Source organism: Andrena cerasifolii, chromosome 13 (assembly GCF_050908995.1).
Source record: "Andrena cerasifolii isolate SP2316 chromosome 13, iyAndCera1_principal, whole genome shotgun sequence".
Lineage (NCBI taxonomy): Eukaryota > Metazoa > Arthropoda > Insecta > Hymenoptera > Andrenidae > Andrena > Andrena cerasifolii.
In genome coordinates this window covers 2,769,042-2,786,846 of record NC_135130.1, presented here as the reverse complement: position 1 = coordinate 2,786,846, position 17,805 = coordinate 2,769,042, and the positions used below count along the sequence as shown (strand labels likewise).

General features: G+C 40.4%; 1 protein-coding gene across 5 annotated transcripts in view; it reads left to right on the top strand.

Annotated features, from left to right (window-relative positions):
• Positions 1 to 17,805, top strand: part of LOC143375970 (ras-specific guanine nucleotide-releasing factor 2) — a 178,777-nt gene that overhangs the window by 140,116 nt on the left and 20,856 nt on the right. For 4 of the 5 annotated variants that reach the window (XM_076825701.1, XM_076825700.1, XM_076825697.1 and 1 more), the window contains 9 exons: positions 1,111 to 1,340; positions 1,407 to 1,600; positions 3,578 to 3,703; positions 3,832 to 3,934; positions 10,587 to 10,838; positions 14,482 to 14,642; positions 15,325 to 15,707; positions 16,932 to 17,041; positions 17,268 to 17,372. In XM_076825701.1, the coding sequence (XP_076681816.1) occupies positions 1,111 to 1,340; positions 1,407 to 1,600; positions 3,578 to 3,703; positions 3,832 to 3,934; positions 10,587 to 10,838; positions 14,482 to 14,642; positions 15,325 to 15,707; positions 16,932 to 17,041; positions 17,268 to 17,372 (1,664 nt within the window). The remainder of the gene's footprint in view (positions 1 to 1,110; positions 1,341 to 1,406; positions 1,601 to 3,577; positions 3,704 to 3,831; positions 3,935 to 10,586; positions 10,839 to 14,481; positions 14,643 to 15,324; positions 15,708 to 16,931; positions 17,042 to 17,267; positions 17,373 to 17,805) is intronic. The other variant, XM_076825699.1, reaches the window with a different exon arrangement.

Sequence of the window (17,805 nt, the reverse complement as noted above, 5' to 3'; positions counted from 1 at the left end):
GGGAAGGGGTTAATTACCCCGACGACTAATTAGAGCCGAAATGAAATTAATAACATTGTCACGCGAACTACATTATCGTGGCAGGAAAACGTGAACTTATTTTACGTTAAATACCTCCCATTTTGTCATGGACCCATTAATTTCTCGGTGGACTGTGAAGGCTAACTGTTACATCTAGTTTGATCGTTACGAATCATTTCGAAGTACTGATATAATTATTACTACATTTACTCCAATCGAAAAATTCTAGTAATCTCCAACATTCAAAATTTTCTTTTCTTTGATACAATGCGCCCTTTCATCATTTATATTTTTATACGTTCGTTATTCTGTGGGGGAACAAATTTTTCGTTTTATTCTTTACTAGCTTCCCCCGCCTCGGCTTCGCCCGAGATATTAGCATGACGGATTCGTGTTTATTAGAATTAATATCTTTTAAGGAAATTATGTATTTTGAAAAGAAAGCTTTATTTCTTCATAATATTTCGGAAAATTTGGGAGGTTTATTTTCCCTCAAGCGCAACACATACCAGGCGCTTCTTCGTTCTATGTTAATAACGCGTTTTTTAGACATGCTATATAGCCTCTGTCCGTCCTAGAGTATCCAGGGATAACGTGTTAAAATTTTAGGAAGATCGGTTCAATAGGTCTTGACTTTTGCGCGAACATAAAAATCGGCTCTCTCTTTATATAATTGCATTGTATTGTATTTTTTGTTTTCCTGAGTCATAGGCCATTTTACACAAGAAAAAAATAGTGGCATCTGCTGCGCAATTTTTTTTTTTATTTTGTAAAATAGTATTATCGATGCCACATAAATTCTGAAAATTAAATTCTTAGAACCGGGCAGAAGTTCGTTGGCTTTATTGAACCGAAGCTTTTTATTAAAAGTATAAATATATTATATGTATTTTAATCAAAGTATTTTGCTTAGCTGTCTATGGCCTTTAGCCACCTTTCTGGTAAAAGTGCAAGTAAAAAAAAAAATCGCTACATCTATCAATGACCGAACGAATTTTTGCTTTGATCTAATAAAAGTGCCAGTAGTTCTATGCTGAACAGTAAAAACACAATGTATCTGCTAATTGGCAAATATTTATTTCATTTCAGTTTGGTGTTCCAAATGGTGGAGGCAGAGAAAGAGTACACGAAACAACTGGAAGTTTTAGTAAGCTGTTTCCTGAGGCCTTTCAAGATGGCTGCCAGTTCTAAGAGGCCTCCTTGTAGCCACGAGGATGTCAATAGCATATTTTTGAATAGCGAGACACTTTTATTTCTTCACCAAATATTCCTGAAGGGTCTTACTTCTCGTATAGATAACTGGCCCACTTTAGTTTTAGGTACGTCCTTAAACTTTGACTAAAATCCCAACGGAGGTCACGCATTATTTTCTTTGATTGTTTTAGGAGACTTGTTCGACATGTTGCTACCAATGTTGTCAATATATCAAGAATATGTTAGAAACCATCATTACAGTCTTCAGGTCTTAACTGAATGCAAGCAATCGCCATCCTTCGTAGCACTGCTCACTAGATTGGAGAAGAAGCCAGCCTGTGAGAAACATTCTCTGGAAAACTTCTTAACACAGCCTATGCATCGGGTACGTCCGCCCACTTTATCTTTCAACATCCGAAATCCGAAGAATAGGTAATCAATTCAAAAGTCACATTTCTGTGTGGCTACCGTGTAGACGTGTCAAACATGTGATTCTAAGAACACATGTATGTACTTTCTAATAAAAATTTAAAAATAGTAAAAGCTTAATAAACCAAAAAAGGCTTTTGAGCTTGGTCAAAGTCTTCAGAGACACAAATAGAATTTCTGAATCGCCAAAAGGTGTCAAAACTACATGAATGTACTTACGTATTGAATTTTGTTTCCTGATATTTCCATTTATATTTTCTGTTGCCTAATCTTTAAAGAGTGCACATTGCAGTTTAATATCACATTATCACAAGCTAACTGTACAATATAAACACTCCCGAGGCTGTAAATCCCAAGATTAGCCTTTGTAATACGCTATGATCCGCGCAATCATCTATCGAACTAATATTGGATGATGAATTAGAAGGTAGACCAAATACCATGATACGTGGGATTTAGTACTGCTGATGAATGAGAAGGGATTAGTTGCCACTATCGTATCGAACTCGTGATCTGTGCGCAAGGCTCTCACGAATTTCTTACGATGTCCTTGTCGAAAATTTAGTGGTGCAAAATGGGTTTATGGCGAAATTGCCACTTATTTAAACAGTATAAAGTTGCTTTCGAATTACTGTAGAAATTCCAAGCTTATTCCACCTATGGTATTAGCAACGTGAGAGTATACCGGTTCTTACAATGCCCAGTAGCACGGCCGTCTGTAGTACAGGCCGGAACATAGTGAATTTGGCAACGCTGTCTCACAAGGGGAGGGCACCATGTGGTAGACACTGATTTTGATGAGCATTGGCACGATGGATCTATGTCGAAAATAAGTAAACAGGTGTCCGAGCGTTTCTGCCAATGGGGCTTAATAATAGAGATATTTACATGGAAATTATTAAAAATTTAGGGTTTTAGTGGGTAAAAATCCCACACTACCCTGGTGCCCGCGGGAGATTACCTTCTGGAGACGTCGGGGTGCCTATTGAAGATGCCTCCACGTTAAAAAAAAATTTATAAATTTTTTTTATAAATTTTTTTTTTATATATTTTTTTTAACTTAGGGAAATATTCAAACGGCACCCAAACTCCTTCAGAGGGGAATCCCCGGGAGCGCCAGGGTAGTGTGGGATTTTTACCCATTAAAACCCCACGGCCACTATGACATTTTTAATAATTTCCATGTAAATATCTCTATTATTAAGGCCCATTGGCAGCAACGCTCGGACACCTATTTGTTTATTTTCGACATAGATCCATCGTGCCAAGGCCCATAAAAATCGGTGTCTACTACATGGTCTCCTCTGCTTGTCACGGCCGGCTCTGGTACCAGTTGGAACATAGTCATCGGACTGATGGTTGTTCGAAATGCGGTGTTACAACATCGTAGTGTCCGGCCTGTACTAGTGATCCTCTAGAGAGTGATCGGAACAACGTGTTGTATCGTCGCTGATTGCTTGCCGCGATTTTGGAGCAAAAGCGAAAGTAGACAGAGAAAGAAACTGTAAAAAGGAAAGAGTGAGAAATACTGATAGAAAGAGACAGAAATACTGACAGAAAGAGAGAGAGAAAAATACTGATAGAAAGAGATAGATATGTTTATTTTCGGTTTTGATTATGTGCGGCGTAGCGTACCATTGGCTTCTTCTTAACCACGCTCCGTCCGAGGGACCCGCCTCAGGTCTCAACTCTCGAAAATCAGACTATAGAGTTTTCCCTATCCGTGGCATGCCCGCCGCTACAGTGGCCCCCCTTCTACGCTATGGATGCTAGCGTCCTCGGACCGTCCATCTGGATTTCGCTTGCCTAATCCCTTAAGAAAGGCCCCACCAATTTGAAGGGGCATTTCTTAAAACCTGGCGAAACTCAAAGTGTTAATACGTATTATTTAATACTTATAAAAGCAATTGCAAAAGACTCACTTATTTTCCAGGTTCCAAAATACATTATAACGCTGCATGAAGTGTTGGCATATACGCCGCACGACCACGTGGAGCTGAAAAGTTTGCAGAATGTGAAGCGGCAGTTGGAAGATCTGTCAAGGCAGATGCACGATGAGGTATTCGTCAAAAACGTTATTTACTTCGAGTTGTCCAAAGAAACCATAGCTTCCACATACTTTATTTCCTGAATAATCACGTTGCTGGTGCGAAAGTAAGTGTCACTGATGCGTATACATTTCTTCAGGTCAGCGAAACGGAGAATTTACGGAAGAACTTGGCTGTGGAACGAATGATCGTCGAGGGCTGTGACATTTTACTCGACGTCTGTCAAGTGTTCGTCAGACAGGGTGAGCAATCTTATTCGCTGCCTCAGTGTACTTCGCGTCCTAACAACCGTAAGGTGTACCGAGTAAGTAGAGGAGGTACGGGAAGCTATAACAAGCGGGATGTGTTGGCGAAGTTCTGGGGCCGGTAGTAAACACTCATAAAATAAAAGCAAAAACTTCTAGCAGATAGGCAAAGCGTATAAAGTTCCTATCAAACACGACGTTGTTTAAAATTCAGGGGCTGTGCTTCTACTATAGAGTCTTCAACTACAGGTGGGTATTGTTTTAGGGGGTGATTCTACACAGGCCAAAATTAGTCGAAAATGAAGAATGGCGAAATTGAGTTTCTGGCTTCGTTTCCGAGTTATTAATTGGTGAAAATGCAGTAGGACTCCGTTTATCCGAACATGTCGGGGGACATGACGATTCAAATCACTGGATCTTTCAAATAATTCTACTAGGAGCCCACCATTGGAGCTATAAGAATACCTGGAGAGAGAACAGAGCAATGGCAGTCGGTCCGAGAAAGAGGGAAGTAACGGGTGAACCTATCTCTGTCTTACAACAGGCTATGGATGTATAGTGCATGTGAGTGAAGTTATCTGCGAACACAAAATGCATACATAACACAGATAGTACAGATAGAGAGGGATAATGGGACGAAGAAGGATAGGTTCACTCGTTATCTTCAATTTCCCTCGGACCGCTGTCACCACTACTTCTTCTAGAGGTGTGCGGGTACCCGACTTTTCGGGCTCGGGTCGGGTAAAGTCGGGCGGGCTCGGACCGGGGTCCGGAACAGATGGGCCTACGGGTAGTCCGACTGTGTCCTGTAGCCTGATTACTTCAGGTACAGTATTGTCTCGTTAGCTGCTCACTGGTCGGGACCGGCGTTGAGCCCGTATTGTGAACGGAGCCCTAATTCCGAGTGTTCGTTTCTTGCTTCTTTCTGGCCGAAGGGGAGAGCGAGATGGAACACTGCGTGCGCGGTGAGCGTGCGCGATGGTCGCAAGCGGTTACCGTGAGCCGGGCCTGCGTCAAGATTTTGCGAAGCGGTTTTCGTGTTCACGGTAAGCGCTTGCCACCATCGCGCACACCCGTCGCGCACGCAAAGGACGGAGTGTCATGCGTCCGAAAGTCGGAGCGAGACAAAACATCAACGCGTCGTCTGCCTCGTACTGTCCTCGTTTGGTTTCAGTGCCTCTCGCTCGCTCTTGTTCCATTTCGCTCTCGCCTTCGTGGGACAAGAGTGAGACAGAAGTGGTGGGGATAGCGAAAAGTCCGTATCGTGTACACCAAACCGAGCCCGTAACGAGACAATACTGTAGCGCGATCGTGTCGGGTAGCTCGATTATTTCGGGTAATGCGGTGTTTGATAAGTTGATATACGTATTCAGCTCCTTTAAACAACCGAGTACTCGACAAGCATATACAAAATCTTTACCTATATGAAACTTCAGAATAAGATAATTTTCACGTGAAAAAATAATGCTTCTAACGGGTTTATTCAAAATGAACTTCATTTGATACAACCTGTATATTAATTTTGTATAAGGTGCATAAGTTGAATTTTTTCTTAAGGAGGATTTTGGACAAATCCGTTAGAAGCATTATTTTTTCACGTGAAAATTATCGTATTCTGAAGTTTCATATAGGTAAAGAGTTTTGTACATGCTTGTCGAGTACTCGGTTGTTTAAAAACGCTGAATACGTATATCAACTTATCAAACACCGCATTACCCGAAATAATCGAGCTACCGGACACAGTCGGACTACCCGTGGGCCCGTCTGTCCCGGGCCCCCGTCCGAGCCCGCCCGACTTTACCCGACCCGACCCGACCGCTTGGGTACCCGACACATTTGATTACCCGCACATCCCTAACTTCTTCCCACTGCTGTTCTCTCTCCAGGTATTCTTATAGCTCAATGGAGTCCACTGATTCTCCCTTCCATAATTGCTTACTCGTACGCTAACTTTTGTTTTACTGATGGGATACAAGGAAACATTCTTTGCAACGAAATGAGTTCATATATCATGTACAATAAAAGTCGCATTTACCCGTTGTCGTTAAGGGGACCCCCTCCGGTCAAACCCCTTAAAAAAAAATAGGCGATCTTCATGAATTTTTTACAAGAATAGGTTATAATATATCCTAAAAAATATTTATGGCATTTATTGATACACTCGTTAGGGTGCAAAAAAATTTGTTTCATGTTTTCGGTATTGATGCATTTTCTAGTTGCCGCTTAGTGCAGGCGCTGCCAAAAAGAGATGCTAAAACGGTAACCACGCAAGTTACTCACAGAATCGTCCAAAATCAAAAATTCAAACAATAAAATTTATTTCAACGGCTATCGCAGCACCCCTTGTTGTCGCAAAAAGAACCAAAACTACGATGTTGGTGCACATTTGAACGAAGTAGTGCCAAACAGGGGGTAATTTTCCGCACAAATGTGCAGATAAAAAAAACCCGTGTTTTAAAAAATTATGTTATACGGTGCTGCGATAGCGAGTCCAATTACGAATCGAACGCCTCAAGGTTTTTTGGAATGGGTTCATTAGTTCTTCTGAAATCGTGGTTACCGTTTCGAAATATCGTATTTCGAGAAAAACGTGTTCAAAGTGTTCTCGGCTCATACCTGCGTTCGGAGTTTGAATTACTTACGTGACTATAGAATCTATACCGTTACGATTTTTGGTGTGAAACTTTCACAGGGTATTCTCGGGATGTTATACTACAAAAAAAATATATACATATAAAAAATCGATTTCTGAAAAGTTTTAACCGGAGCACAGTGGTCGGTCTTATTGATGAGCTAGCGGGACGAAACTTCAAAAGCATGACCATTCAAAATGAATGAATCTTGGTCATACCACAAGCTACTGAATCAGAGATATCGGAATGATATGGTATGCAAGTTTATACGTATTTCATAAAAGTAACGATGGGCGAAACGTACGCGAGTCGGCCGCTTAAAGTCGTTTTCAGATATATTGGCCGGTGAGTTTCGTGAGGGGTATTCTCCCACCACACCGCTTGCCTGCCTCGGTGCTCCTTTTCTGTACGTTCTCACTCTCTCTCGGACTAGGCCTGCTCGTCGCGCGGTGGGGATTCGGTGCCCGTGAGGTACGTAACCCGCAGCGAGGCATCCCCACCACTTTCTCGTATCTTTCTTGCTCTCGTTCCATCTCACTCTCGCCTACGCGCGCGCAGACAACACGTCACGCTGTACAGGTGGTACGCGCAAAGTGCAGACCTCTTTATATTCAAACGCTATTATCTAAAAAATGGTTGGAAGAACGAGAAAATTATATATATATTTATTGTACAAAATTGAATGCTCTTTTAACATTTTTTAACAAAATTTCGATAGGGCTTATCATTTTTGAGAAATTCTTCAAATTCAAACCATTGATGAAGTCAAAACTTTAAGGCCCGTTCGGCACCCTTTCCTGTTGTCCGATTGCAATAATCTTTTTTCAGGGACCATTTTATTCTGAAATGGTACCATATTAGGGGGTGAGAGCAAAAGAAATCACAGGTTGAAAATAAGGGCCACCCTAATGATACGATGTTATACCTACAAACTAGTGTTTACATCCTTTACATGTCTAAACGATGTTCCTTGCAAACATGTTTGCAGCACACGCAACATAAAGTTTTGCATAAAGTGCCGGGGTGCCGCACTACCCCTGTATGCGTTCTAGGCTTAAGAAGGAAATCGTTTCGTGGACTGAAATGAATTTTACAACCACCTATTAGTCGTATTCCTAAAAAATTGGTAAAATCTTCAGCACGGCCTATGTCTTAAGGGGGTAGGTTACCCTCGATAGCCCTAAAAAGCCTTTCTTCAAACGCAAATTTGGAAGTGATAAATAATTGTAGAGCTTTTATTATTCTATGAGCATTAACACCAAAAAAGAAAAGTCTAAATATAGAGATATTATAAAAGTTGTAGAAAGGAGATGAATACAATTTGTGATTAGTACTTTTCGGTAATGTTTGTTAATACTATAAACAGAAAAAAAATTATTTGAATAATATATACATATGTATGACAGCACTACAGTTGCCTGATATATAGGAGTTCTTTTCAGGGAGCCGCTGTAATTTTGCAGTGATTCTGGCCGTAAGAAATTGAATTGTGAAATGTTCTCTGAAATTGATACTTTGCCCAGACCCGCGCTTTGCCCTGAACCTATTGAAAAAGTAAAAAAAAAATCAAAATTATAAAAATATAAAACGGCAAATTTTAAAGAAACTTGATTTTTCGTCAGGGAAAAGAGCCATTTTTTTTTTTTTGTCAAAACAGAAGTTTTCACAGACTTGCGCGTAGGTTCAGGTCGTAACTAGACATGTTTCACATATGTTGAATTTTTTTCCAATTGACTTGTACCTCCGTTCTTTCGTAATCACTGCAAAACGAAGAGGAAATATGATTCCGGGAAAAACGCGTTTAAAGTTTCGAAAGAGGAATTAATCTACCTGCGTGCGCGCAGAAACAGTTTTTGACGCGCTCGACCTTTTCGGCTGTAAAATCCTTAATTTTGCGAATTTTAACATAAACCAAGCTGTATTATACTCGGGAAGGGTGGTACTTTCGAAAAAATACAACAAAAAAAATCGAATTTCTGATTGCCTAGTTCCCTTAAAGCTCATAGTCAGTATAACGATTAAAACTAGAAAAAAAGTTCTCTCTACTGTTATTTATCACTTTACAATTTGCGTTTGAAAAAAAAGGCTTTTTTAAACGTAAAAGCGCAAGTACCTGAATTAATTAATTTTCCTTCTTATTTATTCAACATTCTACATTACCTATCCTTTATCTTTCATAAAACGTTATTCTCGTTCCACAAAGAAGTTTCCATTTCAAGTTGGACAGAAATCCACTTCCTCCGCAGTCCACGAACGTCGGTAACAGAACCCCGTCGATATTTCCGTCTTTTAATTCGCCACGCAGCCGGGACCGACAAAATCGATAAGAAATTTCACGCAGCAGTCGGTAAAGTCTCAGCCGAGCTTACTGCCCGATGATTCCCCCCTGAGGATGCAGTACGAAAGTCCCTGAAAAGCGCAAATTCGTGTGCAGAAGCGCAAGCGCGCCTGTTTCCCAGAATCGATGGGGTTGTATGCTCGCATCTACGTAATCCACGCTGAATCCGTTCGATCATGCGCGAAAACAATTATCAGGGCTGTGATATCAATGGAAGAAATTTCTTTGGAAACTTCTGATATCGTCCAAAAGCAATCATTCTCCTAAATTACTGAAAACATCAGGCAGTAATAAATTAAAAGCTGAGAAAACCACCTGCTCGAGAAAGCTTACGTTTGCAATTGATCTTGGCCACGTTACACTTGAATCGAACTTTACACTTAATACAATTCGCATTCGCAAGTTGAACGAGTACAGTAATTTATATCTCGAACAGATTTTCCAATTGGCGAATCGTAAGGTATAATACTTAGACGTTACTGTGGCAGCTTTAAGGTATGGGGTGCAAGGATAGTCGCTGGTGGGAAGAATACCGAGAAACGATTCTTGACACGGCCCTGACTCGTCGGGTTTGATACCGCATCACATGGCTGCCACGCAAATATCCTTTCGCCTTTACAGTGCACAGGAACAGCTCCTCCCGCGAGAAGCTTCTGCTTGGTCCTTCGACCAACACTGTGGAACGCCATATTAGAAATAGCCGCTAGAGGCAACGTTTGGATTCGCAACTTTTTTCGAGTTTTATACTGAAGGGTATTGTACTATGCAATTGAAAGGACCGGGAGCAGATAGACACGCGTATATGGCAGCTCCATTTTGCAGCCCGTACTGGTTTACAATTTCAGACACCCTTGGAATGTAATCCGGGGACAGTTTAGCTAAAAGTGCGTTACATTTGCTAGAAGTTTTTTTCGAGAGAAATGGGGACCAAGGAAGTGTACAAACGGTACTATTAGGGATCAAAGATATTCAGGTACTTTGGAATAACGCTTTCTTTGTGTTGTTGTTGTGAATTTGATGTATGTAAACATGGGAAGGGTATACCTCAGTTTGTGTGGACCTCGTTGCTGTGTTACACATGGTCGTAATAAATAATTTTTATGCGTAAATAAAGTATGGTTTCATTTCTGTATTTAGCTACTGTCGAGTGTATTCGGGATTCTTATGTTGCGAAGAAATGATGTACTCTACAATTAGGGCATAGTATGATTTAAACTTACTTTTCAATCAAATTTTACTGAAGAATATATATATATGTAAAGAGCAATGGGTGCGTAACATATTTCGTGAATATCGTTAGTGTTATCATAAGAGCGCACTTTGTTTGTCTTAAAATTTTACTTGGGCGCATGAATTACTTCAGAAGACGTTATGAAAAGAATTTTAGAAGTATATGACAGAATAAGGAATATAATTAAAAATTAATTACTTAATTAAAGTGAATATATTTTATTATACAAAATTTTAGGAGTCATTATTGTAACAATTCGCTTCAGAAAAACTCAAGTTTTACTCATCATATCATTAAAAGGATCCATGTAAGATCTCCCTACCTCTTACACGCGTAATCGATTTGATTATCGGCGAAATTAATTATCATATTTTTAATGTGGGCTTTATTCACAGTGTTGTAAATTCTATGGACTTCTTTACGTAAACACGTCGTTGTTTCTTTCAGGTACCCTTATACAGATTTTGGAGAAGCCAAGGGGCGCCCGAAGTAGATTGAGCGCGACATTTGGCGGCAAAAGTAGTGCAGACAAAGAAGCAGTCAGACAGTGTTTCCTGTTTTCCAATCATCTGTTGCTAACGACACGACAGTCTGACGACGACGGCCGTTTGAATCTGGTTCCACAAATCGGGAAAATACCCCTCTCCGATGCGGTGTTAGTCGAGGATCCTAACGACCAGAATACCACGGATGATGACGGTATTACAGTACTATTATTTAAGTAAAGCTGTAGATTATCATATTTGACGCTACATAGTATAATTTAAATAAAGGGTTCAGGATCTATACAGCAGAGAGTACTCTCTAAACTGAATAAAAATGCTTTATGGACATACATAAAACAATGAACTCAGAAGGAAAGATCCCGAACCCGGAAATTCAAAAAATTCGGAAACTTTGCGAGCACCTATGTAGGGGATTTCCTCCTGATTACAACGCAATTTTTATTTGCTGTCCAAATTCATTCTAAGGGGGTGAAATTCACCCCTTAACCCGGCGAGAGGCGCACCCCATATTGTAACACAGGTTGTCGCTATCGGGTAAAAAATACCCAAGTTGAAACGTAAAAAACCACGGTTTAAGATTATTTTTTTTAACTTTGTAATTTTTATGTTAAAGTACAGTGTTTTAAGAATCAAACAAAATTTATGAAATATCTTAAAATCTTTATTAAAGTTCTTTAAAAAATTGTAACAAAAACTCAAACAGTCTTCATATTTTTTGCAACTAGCGCCTCTGTGGTAAATTTTACACAGTAGCGCCTCCTGCCGAGTTCAATTCCGGCTATTTTTCGATTTTGTGTTATAACTCGCAAACTGTAGGAACTGTAAGTTACCAAATGATAGTCCTAAATAAAAGGAGTAACTTTTGTCTTGAAACTTTTTACCTATTTCTTACAGATTGCGAGTTACAAAATAAAATCGGAAAATAGCCGAATTTTCAGGGGTTAATTTCACCCGCTTAGAGTGAATTTGGGCAGCAAACAAAAATTGCGTTGTAATCAGGAGGAAATCCCCTACAGCAGGGGTGTCGTACTAGCGGCTCGCGAGCCACAGTGGCTCCTTCTCCTCTTCGCCTGCTCCGTAGAATCGTAGGAGAACGGCCCCCTCCACACGTACTTCACTGTGGTGAATATCTCCTCCGCAGTGATGCCAGAATCGTGGGACGCGGGACCAAATGCTTACCCCCACTGTGACCTACCGTCGTCCCCCACTTTCTTCCCATCGTACTGCACACAAGCATATCCCTACCCCTGTAAATGTGCGTTGCCTGTTGCGTTGCGAGTACACGGACAGGGGTAGGGATATGCTTGTGTGCAGTGCGATGGGAAGAAAATGGGGGACGACGGTAAGGCATAGTGGGGGTAAGCATTTGGTCCCGCGCTGTGATGCCAGATCGGCGACGGGTTCCCTCGAGAATTTCCCTCACCTCGCGCACACTACGCCGGAGCGGCGGGTCCGTGAGCTCGGCGCTTCGGAGTCGAACTCACGGACACGCAGCTCCGGCGTAGTGTGCGCGAGGTGGGGGAAATTCTCGAGAGAACCCGTCCCCGATCTGGCATCACAGGTCCCGCGTCCCACGATTCTGGCACCACTGCTCCTCCGGGTGCCGCACTCTCTCCGTGCCGGGTCTCGTGCAACGCCTGGAGAAAAATAAGTGGGGGAACCGGCTGACCGGGGCCCGACTCGTGCGGCTCTCGGAGTGGGGAAGGTCGACACTCCTGCCCTACATATTCGCAAAGTTTCAGATTTTTTTTAATTTCCGGGTTCGGGATCATCCCTTGTCAGCGATTTTCGATGCTAGTTGCAAGTAATTTTCCTGTATCTGTTCATCGCATATAGAGCAAAAGCAAAGGATTATTTTATCACATTCTTACTTTGATGTTTCCATCCATTTTCACACACACTTCGCACTTACAAATCTCTGGTGGGCAGGCAAAAGAGTATAAGTCAGAATTTTCAGTTTTGTAAAAGTGCTATGTGAGATCAGGTGTTAAATTTTGGACATGAATGTTAATAACATATGTCTCATCCCAATGGACGTTCAATATATACTTCATATTCGGAAAATAATTACAATAAAAATTAAAAAACTTGAATTGAATTACAAATTGAGCGAAGGGAATTTTATTTTTAACTTTGATTCACAAAAAAGAACTAAAGGGAAACTGTTTAGCTCGAGGTGGGATATTTTTTTTTATGGTAATCATCGACATAACTCAACTTATACTGTTTTTCCCGTCATTATACTGTACAGTAATCGCCCGTTATGAGTCCGTCGAACGGGGCTGGCGGCGGACTCATAGTGGGTTGCGGAGATGGTTCCGCGGAGCCAGTGGCTGTGTCGACCCTTTCGTCCGCATGGTGGGGATAGTCGCCGGACTCTCAACGGGCGGAAAAAACGGACTCATAACGGGTGATTACTGTATTTTTGTCGTATACAAAAAAGGTGATATTGACTTGTACTACTGGAACTATAAGTAAAGAACAGCAATGTAGGAAATGTTAGTGTACTTATCTCGTTCTGACCAAACTTTGACTTATACTCGTTTGCCCGCCCACCACAGACATTACAGCACATTATGAACTCTTTCATATAACCACAGTCTGACTATAACACACACTTTCTACTTACCGAAGGGAACAACCGTAACTATTAATCGTAATATGGATTATATATAGCAGCCAATTAGTATGATGATGCAATACGTTTAAGATAATCCTTTGTTTACGTTCTTCGCGCGATAAATGGATTAACTCGCTCACTGTTACCATATAGCACTGAAAATCCTTTCTATCTCTGAGCGTATTGATTTTTCTATCTACATATATCTAGTACGCATATTTTACTCAGCTTAATAAGTACTATCTTCCCCGTGCAGAACCTTTTTTTAAAAGTATCCTCTATAGAGGGTGTCCCAGCACTCCCGGTACAACTAGGGAGGGGATGTTCCTCCATGCAAGAAGAAATAAAGAAATATGAAGTAAAATCTTTTTGTACCACCTTCTGTTTTTAAATCAAACAACTTTGAACATGTGGGACATTCAACCTCTTGTAGTACAGTTGCTGGGACATTCTGTACAATGTTTTCGCCGTCATTGCAACCAGCAATGCATGGCTTAGCGATGTAGCTTTAGCAACAGAAAGTAGCTACATAGTTTATAAGTATACAGTAATCGCTCGTTATGAGTTCGTCGAACGGGGCTGGCGGCGGACTCATAGTGGGTTGCGGACATGGTTCCGCGCGGCCAGTGGCTGTGTCGACCCTTTCGTTTTCTCTCGCTCGTTGTCCGGTTCCCTCACTCTCGTCCGCAGGCTTCCAAGAAATGGTGGGGATAGTCGCCGGACTCTCAACGTGCGGAAATAACGGACTCATAACGGGCGATTACCGTACCTGAACACAGATTCATAGGAAACTCGAGCAGCTTTGGGGACAATATACTTCGTTTCACTTAGTGTTATGGTTCATATATTATTTTTTTTAATAATTGTGTTTTCTTAAATGCCCTACGTATCTTGTTTGAATGGCTTTTATTTGAATTTTTGTTGACGAATAGATAATGTTGTAGACTAAATGCTCTAGACCAATAGAGTATGGAGAAAATTTGAACAGTAAAAAGCAGTTGTAGATACGAAGTTTTATTAAATGATTGTTAATTACAAATTAATTAGTAACGTTTAACAGTGACATAGTTTCGTTACGTTCGTTCGCAACGCTTTGTGCTTCATTCGCTTTGGGACTGCGCCAACATTCCGCGCACTGGCTGAGCTGTTGTGAAAAAGTGTTCAATACCTGATATACAATTAAAATAGTATTGCCGTGACTGCGAACTGATTTTAGAACTGTCAGTATGTTCGATATCCAGCGGTATCAGCGAAACCAGTGGAGCTGGTAGCGGAACTACCAACACTCATTTCCAAAACCGTGATTTCAAGATTATAGTGGACCTGAAACCTACTGGATCTCAAGTGACAGTGCACTTTGTGGCTCCCACAATTCAGGTATAATTGATAATAATTGCATGTGTGAAACGTTTTACAGGGCCTGATTTTTCAATATGTTAAGTGCCTTTTCACTCCAAATGCTTTTTGTGCACTTGACGTCAGGAATTTTGATGATATTGAAATATAAGGTAGTCCAGGCGAAATTAGTGAGGATTTAAATCATCATTCTGTGGGTCTCAAATTTATTTAAAAAATATCGACAGACAAAGCTTGCAATTATTGTTCAGTATCGCGAAAAGAGGCGCCACAAATGTATTATTATTTCCGAAACTATCAAACGCACAAAGTTCATGTTTCCTTCATTTTAATTGACATGGATTGGTCTTTCTAAAGAAATTTATTTTCATATGACTTATCCTTCAACAATGTTTCAATGTTTATATTATTAGAACTCCAGTACAGTATTTCACAGCACCTACATGATTGAATGTTCTTTTATTATCAATAATATTTCAATAATGAATATACATCATCCCATGTAAAACATGTCGATGACCTTGAAATCTTGGGAAATGGAACACAGAGAAAAAATCACTGTCACAATATCCAGTCTCTCGAAACAAATATCCTTTCCATTCGCATTTTCTCGCATCGTTAAAGGCAACGGAGATATCTTAGGTTCTAATGTTAAGTTAATGTTAAGTAATAATGTTAAGCAGTAAAATGGTGCCCGATGTAGGACAAAGCTGCTTGGATAAGCGATATCAGTCAGTGCATGGATAACGTTCATTACAACGATCTACTTTGCGGCTCGTTGTCGGACACCAGCTCCGTCACGATGCCGCAGTCGGTGAGGAACGACCCGAAGCTCTTTAAGGACGACGTGGACATCAGGTTCGGCAGGACGATGAACTCCTGCAAGATCCCACAGATCCGATCAGCCACGCCCGAACGTTTGCTCCAGCGTCTGACGGATCTGCGATTCCTCAGTATTGATTTTCTCAACACGTTTCTGTTGACATACCGTATATTTACCGATGGTGTCACAGTCCTAAGGGCTCTGCAGAAAGTGTTTCATGAAGCTGAAGCACCGGACGCTGACATGCCTACTGGCTCCCTCGTGTAAGTGTATAGATATTTATGTGAGCATGTACCGGAGAGTACTGAGATCTTTAGTGCGCATGGCAGTGGCGCACCCAGAGGGAGGAGAGGCAAGGGGCCCTGGCACCCCCCAAAGTAGGGGCTTAGTAAAAAGAAAAGAAAACTGGGTTTTATTCTTTACATACATTTTTATAATCACCTAATGAATTTTATTGAATTTGCATTAAAAAATACTTGTATTCTTTCAAGTCGACTCCCCCCAAGATTAAATCCTGAATGTGCCAATGACCGCGGCCCAGAAGCCCTCCCCCTAGGACCCCATCTCCAAAAAAATGAGTTTATCCAAAAATTATAGTTTTCTTTGTTTCCTATAATTTTCATATCACACGCGCGTAAATTTGCTATTTGGAATTCTGTTATATATATAGGGTGTCCCAGAACGTTTGCCACCTGGGGCCTATTTCTTTAAGGGGTCATTCTACTTTGATCGGCCGAAAAATGAAAATTTATTTTAAACAAAATTCTCAATATATACAACATATAATGAAATAAATCTTCCTGAAATTTATTAAGCTACTCTTATATTATACAAAAAAAATTAAAAAGATTTTTTTTAATTTGTTGCAAATGTTTTTTTATACCGCCAATGTGACACCCACAGAAAAGAGTTGATAAGAGACCTAAACCAATGGTATTCAGTGATTGAGAAATTCATTTGTGCAAATTTAATGCCTGATAATTTATTGTTCAAAAAATCGGCTGCGTTTCGTTTTATAATGGACTGAATGAATGGTAGATATTTTACAAGAAAGATATTTTACAGTAACTAATGCTCGGCGCATTAATAAAGCAGACATTATGTGAGAGGGGGGTTCAGTAAGCACTCGTTATAAGCCCGTGTCTACCATGCGTTGTACGCCCGACGACTATCCCCACCATTTCTTAGAATCCTTCGGGCGAGAACTAGCGCGAGGCTCTTTCGCTTCCTCTCGCTCGCTCTTGGGTTTTCTCATTGGCGCCATTGGTCGCGCGGAATAGTGTCCACAACGCGCTGTGCGCCCGCCGCCAGCCCCGTTCGTCGGGCTTATAACGAGTCCGCACTGTGTACTAAAATTCACTTTTGCAACTATTAATATACAAAATATACATGTTCACCAATTCAAATATAGGTGTCACATCCTGCGAACAATATTTCCCTCATTATTTTTATGTATTTTACTTAATGAAGCACAATTCTACTTCCAGCTCTTTGGATCTTTTGGGTAGCAATGCACCAGACTCACAATTGCACGTAGATGATCGAAGAAGATACAGCGTTTCACCACGAAGGACCAGTGGTGCTAGCTCCGTTTCTGGTACAGTAAATCTCGATCCTGTCATTTAAATTAGTAGTACTTATTATTAAGAACTTTTATACAGAGTGTCATCGAAATATTGATACAAGCCACAAGGAGATGATATATCGAAAATGCAAATGAAGTGTTTTCTAGACTAGGTTCTCGAAAAAAAATCATTTTTAATATACTCCGGTCATTAAATTATAGAAGTACAGATGAAATTCTAATATATTTGTGCCTGTAGGCTATGGATCGGAAATAAGCGAGAGTCGTGACGCGAAATGTGATTTCATTGGGAGTGGACATACGCTCAATGCAAAAGTCTACTGGCAAAGTGGATATAAAAAGGGTGAGTTTGTAAATATTATACAGGATATAAGTGAAATAGATGACCAAACTTTAAGATAGTATTCTAATCGTCTTAAGGAGAAACGAAGGACTTATAAACAAATCTGATAATTTATAAGTTTGGTCATCTCTTTTAGTTACACCCTGTAAGATTAATAATATTACATACCAACGAGCAATTGGAAATTGTTAATGTTTCAATGTTAACGTCAGTACTGTTGGTCGCAGCGATTCTTGGATAGATAGTAGGGGGAAAAGTTTGTGAAATATATGCACAGGTCATTTGATCAGAGTAGTTGCTCAATGGACAAAACATGGAAGTTTCAATTTCACGAATTCAAAAATATGAATGTAAATGTAGAAAATACTATTTTTCAAAGTTTGCTTCAGAAATTTAAGAAATGAAAAATCTGCATCTGTTTATCTACTTATTG